At 42.4% G+C, this 23,517-nt stretch overlaps 1 protein-coding gene across 3 annotated transcripts in view; it reads right to left on the reverse strand.

Moving 5' to 3' along the window:
- LOC106091151 (uncharacterized) overlaps positions 1 to 23,517 on the reverse strand; it is a 613,012-nt gene that overhangs the window by 139,110 nt on the left and 450,385 nt on the right. For all 3 annotated transcript variants that reach the window (XM_059361085.1, XM_059361084.1, XM_059361086.1), the window contains one exon: positions 11,120 to 11,256. In XM_059361085.1, the coding sequence (XP_059217068.1) occupies positions 11,120 to 11,256 (137 nt within the window). The remainder of the gene's footprint in view (positions 1 to 11,119; positions 11,257 to 23,517) is intronic.

Here is a 23,517-nt window from a genome sequence, read left to right on the forward strand (position 1 = left end):
TTGCAGAACGATATCAAGGGGCCTAACACAACTTACTGTCCCAAATTTCGGCAAAATCGGACAATAAATGCCCAAGACCTTGAATCGAGAGATCGGTCTATATGACAGCTATATCCAAATCTGAACCGATCTGTACCAAATTGCAGAACGATGTCGAAGACCTAACACAACTCACAGTCCCAAATTTTGGCGAAATTGGACAATAAATGCTTCTTTTATGGGCCCAAGACCTTGAATCGAGAGATCGGTCTATATGGCAGCTATATTCAAATCTGGACCGATATGGGTCAGATTTAGGAACGATGTCGAAGACTCTAACACAACTCACTGTCCCAAATTTCGGCGATATCGAATAATAAATGCGCCTTTTATGGGCAAAAAACCTTTAATCGAGAGATCGGTCTGTATGGCATCTATATCCAAATCTGAACCGATTTGAACCAAATTGCAGAACGATGTCGAAGGCCTAACACAACTCACTGTCCCAAATTTCGGCGAAATTGGAAAATAAATGCACCTTTTTATGGGTGTACGACCTTAAATCGAGAGATCGGTCTATATGGCAGCTATAGCCAAATCTGGACCGATCTAGGCCAAGTCGCAGAAGGATGTCGAAGGGCCTAACACAACTTACTGTCCCAAATTTTGGCGAAATTGGAAAATAAATGCGCCTTTTATGGGTCCAAAACATTAAATCGAGAGATCGGTCTACATGCGAGCTATATCCAATTCTGGACCGTTCTGGGCCAAATTGAAGAAGGATGTCGAAGGGTCTAACTTAACTCACTTTCCCAAATTTCAGCAAAATCGGATAATAAATATGGCTTTTATGGGTCTTAGACCTTAAATAGGCGGATCTGTCTATATGGGGGCTATATCAAGATAATATCCGATATAGCCCATCTTCAAACTTAACCTACTAATGGACAAAAATAGAATCTGTCCAAAATTTCCGCTCAATATCACTATTTTTAAAGAATATATCGTGATTTCAACAGGCAGACGGACGGACATGGCTAGAGTGTCTCAGATTTTGCGAGGACCAAGAATATATTTATTTTATAGGGTTATTAAGCCCTTATGCGAATGATCGATCTTTATGACAGCTAAATCTTAATCTAGTCCGATCTGTACCATATTTGGGTTGGATGTCGGGAGTCTTAGGCAGCGCACTGTTTCAAAATTCAGCAAAATTGGTGAATAAATGCGCCTTTTATTGTCTTTAGGCCCTAAAGCGGAAGATTGGTCTGTATGACAGCTATATCTAAATATAGCACGGTTTGGACCATTTTCGGTACAGATGTTGGGAGTCTTGACACAACTCATTAGTCGCAATTACAGCGAGATCGGATAGTAAATGCGCCTGCCAAAGGCCTAAGACCCAAAATCGGGAGATCGAGAGATAAGGTTCGGATATAGACGGGCCTAATAAAACTCACTGTTCTGAGTTTCAGTAATAAATGCGCCTGCTATAGCCTTAAGCCCCAATATTGGCATATCGGTCTATCTATATCGGATTCCTTTAACATTAATTCTATGATGATTAGCCTTCGATCAACCTCATTATTCCAAGATTCCGGTGTCATGTGGAACATGCGTTTTCATCAAAAGCCTCAACATGTCCTCCGTCGTCTTTGCTCTCACTCCCATGTCGTCTACAAATGTTTCAGTTGGACATGGGTTTTTGAGAGACACTGTTTCATCTTGGCGGCGTCATTAACGCTATGGAAATGTTCACAGAAAAGCTTCCAGGAGGCACGTTTTGCCGCTCAGGTTATTTTATTGTATTCCTGATGTCTTTTTCAAAGAGGACAACTATCTTCGAAAAATACCAGTGGTGCAGTTGTAATCCTGTTGACATTGTCGTCAATGTCTTCTATCGGCCTAATACCAGTGTTAGCATAATATAATCGGTAGTTGATATGGTGAAGTCCAGAAACTTTATTCCGGGTCGTCCATGGCTCCTGAATTAAGGCAATATGAATCTTGCTCTTACTGATTTTCTCCAGCAGAGTGTGAGTAGCTGTCTCGCTCCGGTGGAGGTTAATCTGGATGACCTCAATCATAGGTCCGCCATTAGATGGGCTTCTTGGGAGTGGGTGATGGTTTAATCGTCTGCTGCCTGTTCTTTAGGCTGTATTGAGTTTCCCGTCAATGCACTGCCTGATGTTATCGTATTAGATTTTTTTGTCTATCCCTGTCTTCCGAATCTTTATAATGTCGTCGTCTGCTCCCTGTTTTTATACCCTCCACCATAAGATGGGGGGTATACTAATTTCGTCATTCTGATTGTAACTACTCGAAATATTCGTCTGAGACCCCATAAAGTATATATATTCTTGATCGTCGTGAAATTTTATGTCGATCTAGCCATGTCCGTCCGTCTGTCCGTCCGTCCGTCTGTCTGTCGAAAGCACGCTAACTTCCGAAGGAGTAAAGCTAGCCGCTTGAAATTTTGCACAAATACTTCTTATTAGTGTAGGTCGGTTGGTATTGTAAATGGGCCCTATCGGTCCACGTTTTGATATAGCTGCCATATAAACCGATCTTGGGTCTTGACTTCTTGCGCCTATAGAGTGCGCAATTCTTATCCGATTGGAATGAAAATTTTGCACGACGTGTTTTGTTATGATATCCAACAACTATGTCAAGTATGGTTCAAATCCATTTATAACCTGATATAGCTGCCATATGAACCGATCTTGGGTCTTGACTTCTTGAGCCTCTAGAGTGCGCAATTCCTATCCGATTGGAATGAAATTTTGCACGACATGTTTTGTTATGATATCCAACAACTGTGCCAAGTATGGTTCAAATCGGTTCATAACCTGATATAGCTGCCATATAAACCGATCTTGGATCTTGACTTCTTGAGCCTCTAGAGGTCGCACTTATTATCCGATTTGCCTGAAATTATGTACTACGGATCCTCCCATGACCATCAATATACGTGTTTATTATGGTCTGAATCGGTCTATAGCCCGATACAGCTCCCATATAAATCGATCTCTGTATTTTACTTCTTGAGCCCACAAAGAGCGCAATTCTTATGAGAATTGGCTGACATTTTACGCAGGTCTCCAACATATATATAATTTAATTGTGGTCCAAACATGACCATATCTTAATATCGCTGTAATAACAGAGCAAATCGTTTCTTATATCCTTTTTTTTGCCTAAGAAGAGATGCCGGGAAAAGAACTCGACAAATGCGATCCATGGTGGAGGGTATAGAAGATTCGGCCCGGCCGAACTTAGCACGCTTTTACTTGTTTAAGCTGCATTGGCATTCCCGTCACTGCACTGCCTGATGTTCCAATATTACGATCTTTACAATATCCTAGTCTTCCGAATCTTGAGAAAGTCGGTACTGGTTCCATCATTTGTTCATATTCACTAGGCTGTACTGAGTCTACTGTTCCTGCACTGCCTGATGTTCGAATATTAGGATCTTTGGCTATACTAGTCATCCAAATCTTGAGTAAATGGTCTTCTTGGGAGTTGTGGTTGTGTTGTCAATCGCTTTTTGCGTGTTAGGCGGCATTGAGTTCTCTGTTACTGCACTGCCTCATGTTTCAGCATTAGTATCTTTATCCATTCTAGTTTTCCTAATCTCGAGAAAGTCGTTGATGGTTCCTATTCGTTAAGCTTTGTTGGATCTCGCGCCCCTGCAGTGCCTCATGTTTCAGTATTAGGATCTTTGCTTATCCTAGTCTTCCCAATATTGAGAGAGATGGTGATTGTTTCGTCGTCGGCCCCCTGTTCGTAAGGCGTTATTGAGTGTCCCGCCACCCCACCGCCAGATGGCTCAATATGAGGATATTCGCCTATTCTTGTATTTCCACACTTGAAAAAGGCGGTCATGGCGCCGTAGTACGTCATGCCTTTAGTCTTAGCCAACCACAAGGAGAGCTATTCTCTCTCCTTCTTCTCCTTGTGGAAAACCTGTCATGTCTCCTTGATGAAGCCTGTCGCCTTTGTGAGCTTTTGACAAGGTCGAGCTTTGCACCCCAGGGAGTGTGGATACATCCAACGATCTTTTTGACAGTATCAATACATTCCGCTGACGCAAAACGCAGCGTTGAGATATCCCCTCTATACTAACAGCTCATAATTCGTATGGGTGGACCCCATTCAGAGGTTAATACATGTTCCATAACCAGATGCCTCACCTGGGACCGATGATCTGGTGGAGTCCTACCTGATGAACTGCCGATATTGATTGACTGCATAAGTCAACTTATCTCAGTTGTCTTTCCTTGCCACTCCGGCGTAAAAGGGCGGCTTCTAACCTTTCCCAGCGACCATCTTCCCTTTCCGTGATGGCTGTGGCATCCTTTTGGAAGTCACAGTCCACCATGAAGACTCAGAGGCCGTGCGGGCTTCGTTTGTTCCTGTTCCGCCTTTATCTCCCTCCATAGCACACTGTCTGGTGTCTCCATTGCAGGGGGGTCTCGCTTGGTCTTCCCAGAGTACTTGAATGCGGAGACCTCTTTTTCTTCTTCAGCATTTTAGCAGTGTTATGCTCTTCGAGAGATCTGATTCTCTTTACAGCTTCCGTAGGAGTGCCTGGAATGTCAGTTCTATCCCTTTCAACATCCTGCACTTTCGCCCGATTGCGCTGTCGGTACACACTGCTCTGTCTCCTCCATCGTTCTCGGAATCGCTTTCCCAGTCTGATTCTGAGCTTAGCAAAGCCATCGCTTACCTCTGACGACATCCCGCTGCCTATTCACTCAACGGCTCGGTTAGGTTTAAGTGGCAGTCTGACATCAGACTCACTTAGACGTTTTCGTCCATTGTGATACCGCAGGAACAGAAGAAGGAAGATGCCTTCTAGTTCCTACCGGTGAACCATCCAGATCGCCTTAAAAAAGCCCAATAACTTGCGAATGTTCACATCCGCTAAATCGAACAGGTTCTCAAAGAAATGAGAACTTAAAGTGGACGCGCACAGCACGCACAGTGTTCTATAGTCTCTTCTACTTCGATGTCCTCACAGCTTCTGCAAAAGTCGTTGCTGGCAACCTTCAGTCTGTCAGCATATTTTCCGATTAGACAGTGACCTGTCAAGACGGACACAATGACTGAGACGTCTGTTCTAGCCAATGAAAGCAAAGCAGTAGAAGTCTTCAAATCTTGAAGACACACATAGTTTTGGAATGCTCACAGCTCCCTCTTTGTGACCATCTATCATTCGTTGCCCTCCGGGCCTGATGCGGAAAACTTAGCTTACATGTCGCTAGAGGCATACCCACAGATTTCAGTATCCCTGGTATGTGTAGGGTAGCTCCTAGTCTCGCAAGCTCGTCCGCTTTACAATTCCCTGAGATATCTCTGTGGCCCGGCACCCATAACAGGTGAATTTTGATCTGTTCAGCCATCTCGTTGAGACTTCACCTTCTCCATTGACTAAATCGCCGCCTGGCTGTCTGAGATGATATTTATGCCAATCATCGTAATGACATTATATCTTAGCCATTCCACCACTTCCTTAACTGCAGGTATCTCCGCTTGATACACACTGCAGTAGTCGGGTAAACTTTTCGCCATGACCAGTTCTAGATCTTTAGACTACACCTCAGAGCCCACCTGGTGGTTTAGTATGGAACCTTCCGTATAGAAGTCTATGTGTCTTCGGTTACCAGGGATATTGTATCAGGAGTAGTGGTACAGTATTTTTTAACACAAAGCGGCTCAGATAGGATGTTGTATCAAGGATAACACAATGTCCGTTGCCGCCACATGACCAATGAGAAAGCTCCCTTAACCTCTTGGCAGTGGTCGCTGCAATTTGGGTAGTCACAATGTCCAGAGGCAAAAGATGTAGCAAAACAAACAAGCCATCCTATGAATCCGGTTAAGTATTGAGCGGTAGGTGGACTTTTGAAGCGCCGTCCACCAGACCACAACACCATATAGCATTATAGGTCTGACAACTGCAGTATATATCCAATGCATGACATGCGGTCTAAACCCCCAACTTTTGCCAATGGCTCTCTTCCATGTGATAGGGCAAGAGTTACCTTTCTTGCCATTTCCAAAATGTTGGATTTGAAGTTCAATTTCCTGTTCAGTAAAACACTCAAGTATTTTGCGCTTTCTGTAAATGGAACATTCTCTCCACCCAAGGAGACAGGTTCCACTGTAGGAAACTTTTATCTCCTGCTGAAAAGAACTACTTCTGTCCTGCAAGGATTTATACCTAGACCACTTTTGGTAGCCCACTTTGCTGTTGCACGTAGAGCTTCCTTTCCCCTAACCACAATTGCCACGTCATCAGCATACGCGACCACTATCCGCAATTACTTTTTGGGCAACCCAATATATTCCTTGACAGCGAGAGAATCCTCTATGTAGCCGACAAGGTCGTGAAGGGCTGTTTCAGTGGATTTGCCTTTACTATATGCGTGCTGCTGCCGCCACAGGCGATCTCCAGTGATCTTTGCCCTAAGATGTGCTTCTATCAACCTCTTAAGAATCATCAACACAAAGGATGACAGACTTATAGGACAAAAACCGTTTGCCTTCGTGTGATAGGGTTTTCCTGCTTTCGGAATGAAAATGACCTTGGCATCCCTCCATCTTAAAGCAATTGGGTTGCCCAAAAAGTAATTGCGGATTTTTTAAAAGAAAGTAAATGCAGTTTTAATAAAACTTAGAATGAACTTTAATCAAATATGCTTTTTTTACACTTTTTCTCTAAAGCAAGCTAAAAGTAACAGCTGATAACTGACAGAAGAAAGAATGCAATTACAGAGTCACAAGCTGTGAAAAAATTTGTCAACGCCGACTATATGAAAAATCCGCAATTACTTTTTGGGCAACCCAATATATATGACATGCTGATACAAACAGCGTATATCTCCCTAAGCCAAGGAACCAGTCAATCAGACAGAGCTTGTAATTCAACTGGTGATACATCATCAGGGCCTGGCGACTTAAAGGAGTCCAAACTTCTTATTGCCCAAAGGATTTTCGGCTCAGACACAATTTCCCTAATAGGCTCCGACAAGTGTCAATCTCCTCCGGCGCCTCGTTGTCCGCTGGAGAATTTCCCGGGAAATGTGTATCAACGTATATCAGGGCCATACTTGTCATGGCTATTTTCTCAAGGGTTTAAAATGGTACAACGGACTGTGGTTGTACCGAACGTGATTACCATTCAGTGTTTCAGTTTCACTGAAATCGTATGAAAATCGATGCAAACACTGATACCTCAATTATTGCCATTGATTGGTATCTGTGGCACATTTAATGTTTGATGTGATTTTAAATTTTACTTTGCAAATTTTTTACATTTTTATATAAAATTTTTTATGGTTTTTTAAGGAGCCTTGAGGGACTTAAGGAGAACGGAAAAAGAAAGAAATAATTTGTTATCGACACCATGTATTGCCTTGTCAATTGCAATACTCGCGTGACATAAATATTGAATGGCATTTGTTTGTCTTCTCCCATGGGTTGGTCGTTAACACTTTCCATTGGCATTACCTTCATAGCGAGGACAACGACGAAGTTGTCACATAAAATATGTATGCCAGGAATCGCTGAATTTATATTGACTTTTTATATCCTTGACAAGAGGATGTGTCCTTGTATCGAACCTCCCCTCCCCCCGCTTCCGCCACAAAACATGACACTATTCGCAACGAGTGATATCTACTGCAAAGTAACTTCATAAAGATTTTTTGCATTGGTTCCAAGTTCACTTCACTTCTTTGCCTCTACCTCTATAGAGGCAACTGACTGACTGGCTGTTCCCATTTCCATTGTATATCCATTTCGCTGAGGGAAATGAAGCAAGTCAGGTAATAAGAAATAAGGAGAAAAAAAAATGTTGAATATACCACCTCCAATGGCAATGGGAATGACAGCAGTCCATGCCTTCAATTGGATGAACGTGTCGCGGTAAATTACTGTCTTAGCCACACAAACTGATGGAAATTAATGAAGTCATTTTCTATGTCGGTAGTTGATGGTGGCAAAAACAAACATTCTTATTATGTGGATCCAAATATTATTCTAGCACGACACTTTGTCATTATTTATTATGGGGTAGTGTTGTTGTCGGAGGCATCAAAAGGAACAGCTTGAGAGCACTTCAATTTCAAGTGCATTTTTGCACTCCAAAGGACACACGACCGATCTGTTGCAATCAAGTGCTAGTATTGAGGCAAACATTGGGTGGCAAATAGATTTTCAAAAGTTCGACCAAACTTTCAAGGGAAATGTAAGAAAAAACAAGTAAAAGCGTGCCAAGTTCGGGCCGGGCCGAATCTTATATACCCTCCACCATGGATCGCATTTGTCGAGTTCTTTTTCCGGTCAACGCTTTTAAGGCAAAAAAAGGATAAACGAAAATATCTGCTATGCTATTAGAGCGATATCACGATATGGTCCGGTACGGAGACCTGTGTAAAATGTCAGCCAATTCGAATAAGAATTGCGCCCTTTGTGGGCTCAAGAAGTAAAATAGAGAGATCGATTTATATGGGAGCTGTATCAGGCTATAGACCGATTCAGACCATAATAAACACGTATGTTGATGGTCATGAGAAGATTCGTCGTACAAAATTTCAGGCACATCGGATAATAATTGCGGCATCTAGAGGCTCAAGAAGTCAAGATCCCAGATCGGTTTATATGACACCTATAGCAGGTTATGAACCGATTTGAACCTTATTCGGCACAGTTGTTGAAAGTCATAATAAAATACTGCATGCGAAATTTCAGCCAAATCGAATAAGAATTGCGCCCGCTAGAGGCTCAAGAAGTCAAGATCCCAGATCGGTTTATATGGCAGCTATATAAGGTTATGACCCGATTTGAACCATACTTGGTACAGTTGTTGAAAGTCATAATAAAATAGAGCATGCAAAATTTCAGCCAAATCGAATAAGAATTGCGCCCTCTAGAGGCTCAAGAAGTCAAGTCCCCAGATCGGTTTATATGGCAGCTATATCAGGTTATGGACCGATTTGAACCTTATTCGGTACAGTTGTTGAAAGTCATAATAAAATACTGCATGCAAAATTTCAGCCAAATCGAATAAGAATTGCGCCCTGTAGAGGCTCAGAAGTCAAGTCCCCAGATCGGTTTATATGGCAGCTATAGCAGGTTATGAACCGATTTGAACCTTATTCGGCACAGTGGTTGGAAGTCATAGCGAAACATGTCGTGCAAAATTTCCGGCTTGAAATTTTCATGCAGTATTTTATTATGACTTTCAACAACTGTGCCGAATAAGGTTCAAATCGGTTCATAACCCGCTATTGCTGCCATATAAACCGATCTGGGGACTTGACTTCTTGAGCCTCTAGAGGGCGAAATTCTTATTCGATTTGGCTGAAATTTTGCAAGCAGTATTTTATTATGACTTTCAACAACTGTGCCGAATAAGGTTCAAATCGGTTCATAACCTGCTATAGCTGCCATATAAACCAATCTGGAATCTTGACTTCTTAAGCCTCCAGAGGGCGCAATTTTCATCCGATTTGATCGAAATTTGGTACAACTGCTTCTCCCGTGACCTTCAACGTGTCCCACATGGTCGGAAACGATCTATAGCCTGATACACTTCCCTTATAAGCCCAACTCCCTAAGATTCGGCCCCGCCCAACTAAGCACGCTCATGGTTGTTGTAGAAGCAATAACCTTAGTACGTAGGCGCTGTTCGTAAAGAAATTTTTCGGGCCTAAGCTCTTTGGCACACGAAGATCTTGCCTGCTTGGGCAGCAGTTCAGTATTGGCAGTTTTATCCAAGCGTCAGTTCCTGTATGCCACCACTTTCCACTTCTTTGCATTCTTTGCACAGATACTTAATATTGATGTAGGTTATTGGGGATTGAAAAAGGGGCATATCGGTTAAGATTTAGATGTAGCTCCCATATAAGCCGATCTCCCGATTTGGCTTCTTTAAGCCGCAATTATTGTCCGATTGGGCTGAAATTTAGCATTTAATGTTCTGTTATGACTTCCAACAATTGTGCCAAGTACGGTCCAAATCGGTCTATAACCTGATATAGCTCCCATACAAGCCGATCTCCCGATTTGATTTCTTGAGCCTTTCCAAGCCGCAATTTCTGTCCGTTTGGGCTGAAATTTCGCAGGTGGTGTTCTGTTATGACTTCTAACAACTGTGCCAAGTATGGTCCAAATCGGTCTATAACCTGATATAGCTCCCATATAAACCGATCTCCCGATTTGACTCCTTGAGCCTTTACAAGCCGCAATTTCTGTCCGATTGGGCTGAAATTCCGCAGGTGGTGTTTTGTTATGACTTCTAACAATTGTGCCAAGTACGGTCCAAATCGGTCTATATCCTTATATAGCTTCCATATAAACCGATCTCCCGATTTGACTCCTTGAGCCTTTACAAGCCGCAATTTCTGTCCGATTTGGCTGAAATTTCACAGGTGGTGTTTTGTTATGACTTCCAACAACTGTGCCAAGTACGGTCCAAATCGGTCTATAACCTGATATAGCTCCCATATAAACCGATCTCCCGATTTGACTCCTTGAGCATTTACAAGCCGCAATTTCTGTACGATTTGGCTAAAATTTCGCACGTGGTCTTCCGTTATGACTTCCAATAACTGTACCCAGTACGGCCCAAATCAGTCTATAACCTGATATAGCTCCCATATAAACCGATCTCCCGATTTGACTTCTGGAGTACCTTGAAGCCGAAATTTTAGTGCGATTTGGCTGAAATTTCGCATGTAATGTTCTTTGAAGACTTCTAACAACTGTGCCAAGTACGGTCCAAATCGGTCTATAACCTGATATAGCTCCCATGTAAACCGGTCTCTCGATCATCCTTGTTCGGTTCCTAAAAGCTCTAATCTTTGCTGGCTTGACAGATGTTTGGTATGTTGAATAAAATGATGTCCTTCAACTCAGTGTATGGTGGTGGGTTACCAAGATTCGGCCCGGCCGAAGTTAGCACGTTTTTACTTTTTGTATCTATTTTGTGCATGCCATAGCGTAATTAAAATTAATCCTCTAGCTATATGTGTGTTTCAGTTTTTATCTAAAATAAATATTTGAGTCCCCTATCACAATGTTTTTCACATTTAACTGAAATAACATCCAATTTTTTTGTAATTTCAATTACCTGAACCACATCACCATGTTGTCCTCCAGCTGCGGTAAATGTCAATTGGCAAATGTAGGGCAAACGATCCTGTTTGGGTCGATGCAATTCCAGTGAGTATGTCAATCCAGTGTCACCATAATATGTCCGATTACATCCTGGAAAATGAATGAGAAACGAAAAACATGTCAGAAAACTAATTAGGATAGGAGTTTTTTTTCTGTTTTCAGCTGCAATATCGAAAATTAGCAAAAAAAAAATGTTCATTAAATATCCGCATTACAATTAGTAGATGTGCCATATTAAACAGAACATCTGGCGACCAAGAAAAAAACTACCAACCAAGAGATGGGCATGAAAAAGTGCATGAAACTAATTAAATTTATTCTTTTGTTTGTTTTTTGCTTTAACTTTTTGTCTCGTTGGTTTTTTTTTTTTGGTTGGTTGTAACTATTATAATAATTATCAGCATTAACTAAACTAAGGCGTCTGGTATGCCACTCAGAAATAGGGGTGGCATGCGAAAAAAAAAGTTTTACAAACAAAGTAGCCATGTTTAATGAACTAATTGTTGCATGTAAGTTATTTAATGTTGTAAAACTATTCAATAAAACATAGACTGCAAAAAATAAACAATTTGAAAACTTTTCAGAAAAAACTTCGGAGTACACCGTAAGTATACGTAATGAAAGTTTCGCAAACATCATACGCCCCCCAGGAAGAGAAACACGGAATACAGACAAGTTAATTGAGAAACTGAGTTTTCATAACAAATTTAAAATCCATGACATATGTTGTGTTTTTATACCTACCAACATAGGATGGGGTCATTCCATTTGTAACACCTCGAAATATTGATCAGCGACCCCATAAAGTACCTTGTATATAAAACTAGCTGGACCGGGCCCGCTCTGTTGTGCCTCCTTTACTTTATATGGAACAAAAGTTTCCTTGGAATATTTATTTTCGACAATTAAAGAGCTTTTAAAGAAATACCATGCTGCGAAAATCACTAAAATGAAATTTTAGTGAAATACTATGCTGTGAAAAAAGTATATCACCTTTATCTGAATCCCATATGATCTTTATTGATCTTCGAATGTAAGTTTGGGGTATGGTAAGGTGTACTCCATTCTTAAATCACTTTATTTCAGCCCGATATTCTCATGATGTCTGATTGAGGGGTGTTTTCGAGGTGAGCAGCATCGTGCTCTTCTCTCAAATACCATTTATTTAAACCCCACATTGTCAATGGTTTTGAAGGGAGTTTACACGCTAAGGCGTCCCCCAAAATAGGTTATCAAATTCGTTTCCTAATCTCAAATAACTTTCATTTGAGCCACATATTGGCATGGTCGAAAAACGTTCACCCTTTAGGGGGTGTCTTGGGGAAGAGGTGATGCTTTAAATACATGGTCCCACATTTGGATATCAAATTCGTATTCTACTCCCAAAAACCTTTATTTGAGCCCCATATTGCGATGATCAGTAAAAAATTGCTGTTTGTGGGGTATTTTGGGAAAGGGGTAGGTAGACCCCAAGAAAATTGGTCCTGAAAGTGGCTATCAATTCTTACTCTACCCCCAATTCCTTTCATTTAAGTCCCACATTGACATGGTCGGTAAATATGCCCGATTTTGAGGTGTTTTGGGAAGTGGGTCGGTCCCCCAAACACTAAGCCCTGAAAATATATCAGCAACGTGGTCTATTCTCATATATTTGGATATCAAATTCGTTTTTAAATCTCAAATACCATTCGCTTAAACCCCTTATTGAAAAAAGCCAGCAAATATGTGCGGTTTGGGGTATGGACCCAAAAAACTATAAATATTGAGCTCCACAGTCTTGAAGGCCCAAATTATCTTGGTGAGCAAATACGTCCTACTTAAGGGTTATTATGGTAATGAGACATCCCCAGACAGTTGGTCCCGAATGTTGATGTCAGATTCATGGTCTACTACCAAATACGCCTCATTTGAGCTCCAGTTTTTCAAAGTCGGCAAACATGACCGGATTTGGGAGGTGATGTGGGGAATGGGCCGGCCACTCACTGACTTGGCTTTGAAAATATATATCAGATTCATATTCTACACTAAAATACCTCTTACGTGAGCCTCATATTGCAATGGTCAGCAAATACTTCCTATTTGGGTGGTGTTATGGGGGTAGGGTGACCCCATAGACCCTTTTCCCGAACATTGATACCAGATTCGTGCTTTACTTCAAAAGGCCTTTCATTTGAGCCCCATATTGCTACGGGCGTAAATTTGTCTTCTTTGGGGGATGTTCTCGGGGATGGACGGCCCCTCAAACACTTGGTCCCACATCTGGATATCAGATTCATATTCTACACTCAAAAACCTTTTATTTAAGCCCCATATTGCCATGGTCGGTAAATAAGTCCTGCTTGAGGGAGGGTTTTGGAGAAGGGGTGGACTCCCAGGAACTTTGTCCCAAATTTGAATATCAGATTCGTATTTTACTCTCAAATACCTTTCATTTGAGTCCCATATTGCCATGGTCGGTAAATATGTCCGATTTAGGGGTGTTTTGGGGGTTGGGGAGGTCCCTTGAACACTTGGTCCGACAATTGAATATCAGATACGTTTTGTAATCGTAAATACCTTTCATTTGAGTCCCATATTGTCGTGATTGGTATATATATATATATTTGGTAGGTTTTTGGGTGGGGCACCCCCCACCCCCCCCCACCCCCCAAGGTATCCGATCCGAAATTGGGATACCAAATTTTTGTTAGTAGATTACTATAAGAGAGCACACAAAATTTTGCTTAAATCGCACCACCCATTTCCGAGATCTGGCGTTTTTGAAAATTAGGGTAAGGGGGAGGGTCCGCTCCCCCTTTGGATATCAAAAAATGTAGTACCCTATTTTCACCACGGGATCATTATGCACCATCAGCGAAATTTTCAAGAAAACCGGTTTAGCCGTTTCTGAATCTATAAGGAACACACAAACAAACCTACAAACAAACACAAATTGATTTTTATATATAAAATTCAATTTGTGTTTGTTTGTATGTTTGTTTGTTTATCGGTTTGTTACCTTGAAATTTTGAACTTATTACCTTGAAATTTTGACAGATTGTGTTGGTTGGTCTGGAAGGAAACATAGGCTATATAATTTTTTGATATCGTGAGGGGGGGCGGACCCTCCCCCATAACACTAAAGTACTATCAAAAAATAAAAGTGGCCCGATCGGGACAATATTGGATTCAAATGAAATGTATGCAAGAGTAGAGTATGAATTTCATAATAATAGTTGGGTCCAAGTACCTGGAGGGGCCGCCCCAACCCCACAACCCCTTTAAATAGTTTTATTTGACGGTAATGACAATATGGGACTCAAATGAAAGTCCTTCGGGAATAGATTACGAATATGGCCAGGAAGAAGAAAAAGGCTTTATAATTTTTTTATAACGGAAGGGGGCCGACCCTCCACCGTTACCCCAAAAACACCACCCAAAATCAAAAGTGAACCAATAAGGACAATATGGGTATCAAATGAAAAGTATCCGGCTTTAGATAACGAAAGTGGCATACAAATTCAAGAATAGGGGGTCACCCCAAGAATAGGGGATCACCCCAACCCCACAAAAACACCCAAAATGGGCACATTAGCCAATCGCGGGTATATGGGACTCAGTTTGTTTGTTCCATATGGAGTGAAAAACGGCAGAACCGATTTTCTCGAAATTTTCGCATATTGTGCAGGGTGGTCTGGAAGGAAACATTGGCTATATAATTTTTCGGTATCGAAAGGGGGACGGACCCTCCCTCTTATGCCAAAAACACAACCCAAAATCAAAAGTGGACCGATCGGGTCGATATAGGGATCAAATGAAAGGTATTGGAGAGTAGAATACGAATATGGTATTAAAATTTGAGTCAAGTACCCAATGGACGCCCCAACCCTAAAACTCCTCCAAACAGGCATATTGGACATTCATGTAAATACGGGACTCAAATTAAATGTATTCGGGAGTAGATTTTGAATCTGGCATACAAAATCAGATCCAAGTATAGACCCATTATGACTATATGATATTTGGGTGAACCGATTTTCTTAAAATTTTCATAGATTGTGTATGTTTGTCTGGAAGGCAACATAGGCTATATAATTTTTAGATATCGTTATTTGACCCATTATGACAATATGGGAATTTGATATCGAATTTTGGAGTCAAGTGTTTTGGGGTACGCCCTAAAGCACCCCCATTTCCCATTTTCATTGGGAATAAAGAACGAATTTGATATCTATTTTCAGTCCAAAGGGCTGGTGGCCGCCCCAGCCCCAAAACACCCTCCAAACGGTTCAAAATGGGGCTCAGCATTAGAGGAGGGTACCATCCCTCCCCTTCTGAAAACATTACCACCAGGAACCGAGAAGGAGCAAACTTCTCACATATCAATGAGTGCAGTCCGATTCAAGTTTAAGCTCAATGATAAGGGGCCTCCTTTTTATAGCCGAGTCCAACGGCGTGCGACACATCTTTGGAGAGAAGTTTTACATGGCATAGTACCTCACAAATGTTGCCAGCATTAGAAGGGGATAACCACCGCTGAGAATTTTTTCTGATGGTCTCGCCAGGATTCGACGGCAGGCGTTCAGCGTTATAGGCGGACATGCTAACCTTTGCGACACGGTGACCTCTGCGTACTTTTGTGATTGGATCGCTTTTGTGAAATATGCAGAGAGTTGTTCATGTGAGTTTGCATGCCAGCGAAAGGCAATTCCAGTGCTAGGTTAGAAAAGCGAAAGCGATATTGTAAAACACATTCTTTCAGGGACTAAGGAAATTCCCGCTTTTTATACGCACCACCATAGGATGGGGGTATGCTAATCTAGTCAGTCCGTTTATGCGACCCCATAAAGTTTATATATTCTGGATCGTCTCGACATTCTGAGGCGATCTAGCCATCTCCGTCCCTCCATCTGTCCGGGGTTGAACCGATTTACATGAAATTTTCGCAGATGGTAGAGCTTGACCACCCGGTGAAAATAGGGTACTTAATTTTGTAATATCCGAAGGGAGGGCGGATCCTTAACCCAATATTCAAAAACCCCAGATCTCGAAGACGAGTGCACCGACATAAGTAAAATTTTTTATACTGCCTTATGGTAACCCAGAAACGCAAAAATGACATAAAACTATGGGGTCAAATATCTTGGGGGGACGCCCCACCCAAACGGACGTGTATGCCGATTGTGACAATATGGGTATCAAATGAAAGCTATTTAAGAGCAGAGTTCAAATTGATATAAAAATTTGACACCAAATGCTGTAGGGTCACCCCACCCTCAAAAAAAACCGACTTAAGTAAAATTTTTTATGCTGCCTTAGCATAAAACTATGGGGTCAAATATCTTGGGGGGGCGCCCCACCCAAACGGACGTGTTTGCCGATTGTGACAATAAGGGTACCAAATGAATGGTATTTAAGAGCAGAGTGCAAGTTGATATAAAAATTTGACACCAAATGACGTAGGGTCACTCCACCCTCAAAAAAACATCCCAAAAATGGATATTTATCGATTGGGGCAATATGGGTATCAAATGAAAGGTAATTTGAAGTAGAATACGAATTTGGTATAAGAATTTGGTATCTACGGGCCTGCCATAGGGTCACCCCACCCTCAAAAAAACATCCCAAAAATTACATAATTATCGATTTGGGGCAATATGGGTATCAAATGAAAGATAATTGGAAGTAGAGTACGAATCTGATATGATAATTTGATTCAAGGTGTCTACGGGACGACCCTAATCCCAAAACCCCCCAAAACGGGTATATATGACCAAAATCACAAAATGTGTATCAAATAAAAGGTCTTAGAAAGTAGACTATGAATTTTGTATAGAATCTTAGAACAAAGAGTCTGGGGATCGCCCATCCACTAAATATCCTTCAATACGACATGTAGGTCGATGGAGACTAAATGGGACTTAAAGGGAAGATCTACGGTAGTAAAGTACGAATCTGATCTCTGGACCCCACCCCTTTCCACAATTTTCAAAAAGCCCAGATCACGGAAATGGGTGCATCGATTTAAGCAAAATTTAGTATGCCGGCTTATGGTAACCCGGAAAGACAAAATTGGTATAAAACTTTGGGGTAAAATAACTTGGGGGGACGCCCCACCCAAAAACCCATCCAAACGGACATGTTTGCCGATTGTGACAATATGGGTATCAAATGAAAGATAATTGGAAGTAGAGTACGAATCTGATATGATAATTTGGTTCAAGGTATCTACGGGATCTTCCTAATCCCAAAATCCCTAATAAAGGGTTTAAGGCGGTAGACTATGAATCGGGTATAGAATCTTTGTATCAATTTTTAGCAAAATTCATGCTGATGGGTTCCCGAGATTTGGTGACTCATAGTAAAATTTCATAAGGAAAACATTTGTCTTTGACTTTATCCATCTAAAATTAAGAGTTTTGGGTTTTGGTGCATTCTGAGACCTAAAGTGAAATTCTATGGCGAACATTTTGATCCACTAAACATACATTTTTAAAGAGTTTTGAGCTCTATGTTGAAAAAGGGACATCAAAGACCGCTTTAATGGGTTGCTTGGGAGTTCAAATGTTCGACAAAAATATTCCTCGCAGTCTTGGCAGTAATATTGCCCAAGACACTTAACACCTGAAATGAAAGGATTACGAAAATTTAGAAGAATCTCCAGAAGCGGCAACTTCCAACCTCTTGTTTGGTTACTTTTCGATGTAAACTTTAAAAACGGCGATACATGTGTCTTCTCTTTTCTCTCTTTTCCCTCTTTCATAATCCGTGCTATTTTTCCTGTTATTTCCGATATGGATGCAAGTATTTGGGTTGCCATAGAAATTTTCTTTTTCTAAGAAATAAATATTTTGGCTTTTAGTTTGGCTTTCAGTTTAAATTAGAAACTTTGTTGGAATTGTAAAGCATCACACATTTCTTTTTTTGTGAATTTTTATCAAAAATGATATTTTATTGCTTAAATATGCAGTGAGGCATACCAGTTGAGCGGAACGATGAAACTTTTGCAACCTCACCTCACACCCTTTAACCCTACAATATCTTTGTGGCAATTTTCGTCGCATTTGAAAGTTTGCATCCGATTGTGGTGTTTGTGTTTCGTGTTCTTGTTTGTGTCACTTGAATAAGGAGCTCAGGCAATTATGGTGAAACACCGATTTAATCTCGTTTTACAAAAGGTTGTCATGTTCTAGTCGCAGTAAAACATCCCATTACTCGGAAAATGTAAGGCACAATCATTGCAGGTGGTTCATAGAGTTGAAGGGGTTAGGGTAGAAGAGTTGTTTCTATTTCGTAATGAACAATAGGACAAAATGGAAATATGAAATGAATATAAATGTTGTCTAAAGACTGCTCTGATTGCAGTTGCAGCCAATTCTTGCTAAGACCATTAACAATTGGTAAGTTGGGTTATATGTGTGTGTGTTGCTTTGATGTATACAACGACAATAGGCAACAACATCAACAACATGGGAGGCGTTATAAAAAATTCAACAACTTGCAACTTCTTCCTTTTGTGCGTGGCATCATGGTCCAGCTGTTGGAGTTTCTCCGTGGCAGAGCCTTGACTGTCTGTCTGTCTGTCCGTCTATTGCAAGTTGCAAGTCTCAACTTACGAAATGCGGGCTAACGACATTACCCTGCCAAATGTAATCCAATGTGACTAACAATGTAGCCTTACACTTTGTCCTGATTCCACATTTCTACATTTCGAATTTATACCAAAGATTTTAGTTGCCACTATTGTTTGTTAGCTTCAGGATGTCATTTTTGGAAGAACAGTGCTACGAAAAATGGATACAAATTAAAAAGCCAAGGGAAATATTATATGGAAACGCAAATTTGCCTATGAGCATTCCATGTGCTGTCCGGCAAGGAATAACTGTGAGCACCACACAGATTGGAACTCTGAGCTCCGACTTAAGTGGTGTTCATCGGTATCACGGGAAGGTTTGCTGAAAGCTACCGGAAGCGATCACAGGTTGCGGATAGTGGAAAGCTTCGTATTTATGGGTAGCAGCTGCAAATGCGGCCGCGGGCAGTCAGCGATTTCGAGACGAGAGTCGCAGTTAGGGGTCATGTGGCACTGACTCTTACATACGGAGAGCCAATGATACTCGAAATGAAAAGTTGAGTTATTGGCGTCTTCAAATAACCAATGGCCACCATCAGCGTCTGTTCCCAGGTTAGGAGTGGCTGGAGGCGATGATCAGATCTTGAAGCAAGCCGTTCGCCGAATCTAGGGATACATGTGTGATCCGTCATAACCAATCCGTTTGGAGCGTTGGGCTAGAAACCCTCCCCCAAAAAGTTATTAAGACTACTCTGAAAAAGAAAAGAATATTAAAAACGGACTCCCCTTTCGTTGTCGACCCACGTAAGCGAAAAAACAACCATGATCTGCGTATCTGCACCTGAAATGTCCAGACTCTTTATAGAAAAGCTGCAGTATACGAACTGACGGATGTATTGCAGGAGTACAGGACAGATATTACCGTCTGACAGGATGTGCGATAGATCGGGAATGGCGTCACAATAACACCAAAACGGTGATGAACTATGCTATAGTTGTCATGACATGAGACATGAATGTGGGTGTGAATTTGTGGTTAGTAGGAGACTGAAACACCTTGCCGCCAGATTTACTCCATTGGATGGGAGGCTAGCCACAATCCGTATAAAGGCAAAATTCTTCAACATCAGCTATTTGTGCTGATGCCCCGACGGAATACACGGACGAGAAGATGTCCTAGTGGGGACATCCTCATTTACCATGCAAAACGTGGAGCCTGTAATCTGCTCTGTCCAAGCTATGCCCCACTGGTTGTCTCCTAGGGGAAAATGTCAGCAGCCGTTGAGTGGAGCGGACGGTTTTTCATATCTTTCCTCAAAGATTAATATCCATATCTCGGAATAGGTACTACCTATTACAAACAAATTTTAAAGCCTTTTTGGAGTAGGCTCGTAATGAACTTCAAAGACCCAAGACAGCTGCGGTCAGACCGCAGCATGTTGTCCTCCCCTCCTATGGGTGTGAGTTCCTTGGCACCTGTAGTCCAGAGTAATGCTTCAAGCACACACACACAGTCGTCAGACGAAATAATGAGGAAGACACGGATAAACCAGAGCGATGCACAGTTCGTCCCCAGCCTTTAAAAACAAGGTGGTGTTTCCGACTCGGACAACGACAGTGTCAATGAAACAGTCATCGCAGCCGAATCGAGAGATATGCGCAGCGGGATGACGACAGAAGTGAGCGATGGCTTTGCTAAGCTCACAAGCAGAGCGGGAAAGCGATCCGGGGCACGACGAACGAGACAGAGGAGTATGTATCGGATAGAACTGACATTCCAGGTACTTCTAAGGAAGCTGGAAAGAGAATAAGATCTCCCGAAGAGCATAACACTGCTAAAATGCTGAAGAAGAAAAAGAGCTCCCCGCTTTCAAGTACTCTGGGAAGACCAAACTTCGCAATGGAGACACCAGACATTTTCCTGTGGAGGGAGACAAAGTCGGAACAGGAACGAACGAAGCACGTATGTCCCCTGAGTCTTCGGGGAGGACTGAGACTTTCAAAAGTATTGCACAACCAACACGGAACGGGAAGATGGTCGCTGAGAAAGGTAATGGGCTTAAAGTCTCCTATAACCAGACGATTATAGGCAGACAGAAGGCTGCATGCTATCACTTGCCGTACCGATTTTACACAACTTCGTAGTCCTATGTGTCTCGTCATGATACCAATAGCTATACTGACCTCCTTCGTACTACCTTTCAGTAATAGCCTTGTCTTTTCACGAGGCAGATATTGCCGCGTATTCGTCGATTTGCATGCGTATTCGTCGATTCGTCGCCCACGCCCACGAAAGGCTTCGGTTTTTTTCCAAGTTTATTGAGGGCAGTCCTCTGGCCTTCACCGCCAAATCATCTGACCTTTCATTTCCCCTTATGGCCCGGCACACAAACCCTGCGGATTTTCCCATCCTCAGAGAAGGCGTTAATCTCCTTCTTACACTGCAAGACTGTTCGTGACCTTAGGGTGTTATTGTCCTTATGTTCTGTTTACTGCCCGTAAAGATGCTCATACTCGTCGTCCTCGCGTTAAAACCACACCACCTGACGCATTCCGTCATCGCCCGGATCTTCGCCCGCAGGACCGTATTATGGTCAGGGAGTATTAAACATGTCTCAGTCCCTGGGTTCACAATGTAGACCCCCAGGTCCACTCTGTCCTCTAGCTTTCATCCATCCGTGTAATAAGACCTTCCAGATGACAATACTAGGGTTCCGTCAATCCAAGACTGTGCCGCTGGCATCAGTGCCTGGCAGTCGACCTCAAGGTTCATCTCAGGTATCCAATCGGAAACCTCTTTCCTTCCTTCCAGGTTTCCTATCGTCACCTCGATTATACCGCGATAGTATGAGCTGCTCCCATCCTCAATCCATTCTCCCATCGCCTTAAGGATCATAGCCGCAATGGCTTCGGCTTAATCACACTTAACCTGTATGTCAATGGGTCGGAAATCTAGGATAGTCTCCAGTGCCCTAGTGGGCGTGGTCCTCATCACTTCTACTAACTTGGCTATTAATTGAGACACAGCTACCAATCGGCGGTATGTACACCTTGTATAGCTCTATATCTGCAGTACCGGACTTGCCTACTATTCCCATACATTCCATGTAGAGCTCACTAGCGCCAGGCGCAGGCGAGATGGGTCTATACTGCACCGAATGGTGTATCTCAAAGGCCAGACCTCCACCTCCACTCCTTAAGCGACACTTATGTAGTAAAATGTGCAGGCCACAGGTGTTGATCAGCCATCTCATCGATCTTGCTATTCAATTGCAAGAATGATACACTAGCCCGGCAATATTAAGTTGTTATTTTTGTTGTAACCACATTTTCTTGTGGAGGTGGCGATCCACGTCAAGCTCCTGTAGGTTAGCAAGCTCGTTCCGGCCCAAAGGACCGATCGTCGCGGAAACATGGTAACCATTGGTGATTTAATGGCGCCAATAACTCGCCTTGTCATATCGAGCATCATAAGCGCTCAGTATTTGTTCAAGAGCCAGTGCAACCCGACCTCTCACTGAGACTCTCCACTCGATACCGCTGATTATCCGCGACTGCAGTTACAGCTACTCCATCTGGAGCATTCCACTATCCGCAACCAGTGGACGCGCCCGGTAGCTCGCAGCTAAGCTTCTCGTGACAGCGGTGCTGCTTTTGCGTATATTGGAAGTGGTCGGAGGGATCACATAGTCCGACGCCGAAGTCGACGACGACGACGCTTTTGATCCACTGCTGTCTACTTTTGCACAGCACCTTGCAATATATTCAGTGTGACTATACTCCCGTAGTGACTTAAGGCCAGAGAAAGATCGGAAATGCTCCCACTTCATGCACCAGTTACACCTCACCGATACGTACGTACTGTGAGGTGTAACTGGTGTAACGTACCCAGTACGTACCACCGGCTGGCAATCCCATGGTTGACCCAATCGAGTTCTTGATCGGCAAGGGCTGCCGCCTCAGTGGACGTGTTCGTCCTTTTTTTCGTTACGGCACATCCTGGAGTGTCTTCTCCACAAGCATTACCTCCTTGTTGGAATGAGGAACAAGTAGTAGTGGAACAAGGCAGCAGGTACCAATGGTTTGTCGGCTGAACTATTTAAAAGCGTAGGCGAAACTCCTCCTGAGGCGTATGCATCAGCTTTTCTGCGCGGTCTGGCTAGAAGAACGCATACCCGATTAATTGAACCTCAGCATACTATGTTGCGTACACAAGAAAAATCACAAGACGGAATGGACCAATTGTAGAGGAATAAGTCTCCTCGCCATCGCATACAAGTGGGAGTGTCTTGTATGCGTACTGTATGAAGGATTAAAACATAAAGTCAAGGCCGTATCACTAAGGCTTTAGACCTGGTAAATCAACCACCAAATATTCATAATGCGCCAAATCCAAGGACACCTCAACTCTTACCATTGCTTTGTTGACTACAAAGCCGCTTTCAACAGCCTTCTACGTTCAAAGGTATTTCAAGCCACGTGTGAGTTTGGTATAACCAAGGATACACATTTCTTAGTAAGAATAGGAAAAATTTGTCTAAACCATTCAATACCGTGCTCTGTTAAGAAAGTTCATCGCATGCTTCTTCCATTGAGCGACGAAGCTCATTTTTGGCTCAATAGCCAGTTAAATAGGCAGAATTAGCAGAAAGAAGCCATGCACGAGCTACCAATGCATGCAGAAAAGTCACAGTTTGGTGTGGTTTATGGGCTAGTGACATCATTGGACCGTACTTCTTCAAAGATGATGCGTATCGTAACGTAACTGTGAATGGTGAGCGCTATCGTGTGATGCTATC

Source organism: Stomoxys calcitrans, chromosome 1, assembly GCF_963082655.1.
Source record: "Stomoxys calcitrans chromosome 1, idStoCalc2.1, whole genome shotgun sequence".
Classification (NCBI taxonomy): domain Eukaryota; kingdom Metazoa; phylum Arthropoda; class Insecta; order Diptera; family Muscidae; genus Stomoxys; species Stomoxys calcitrans.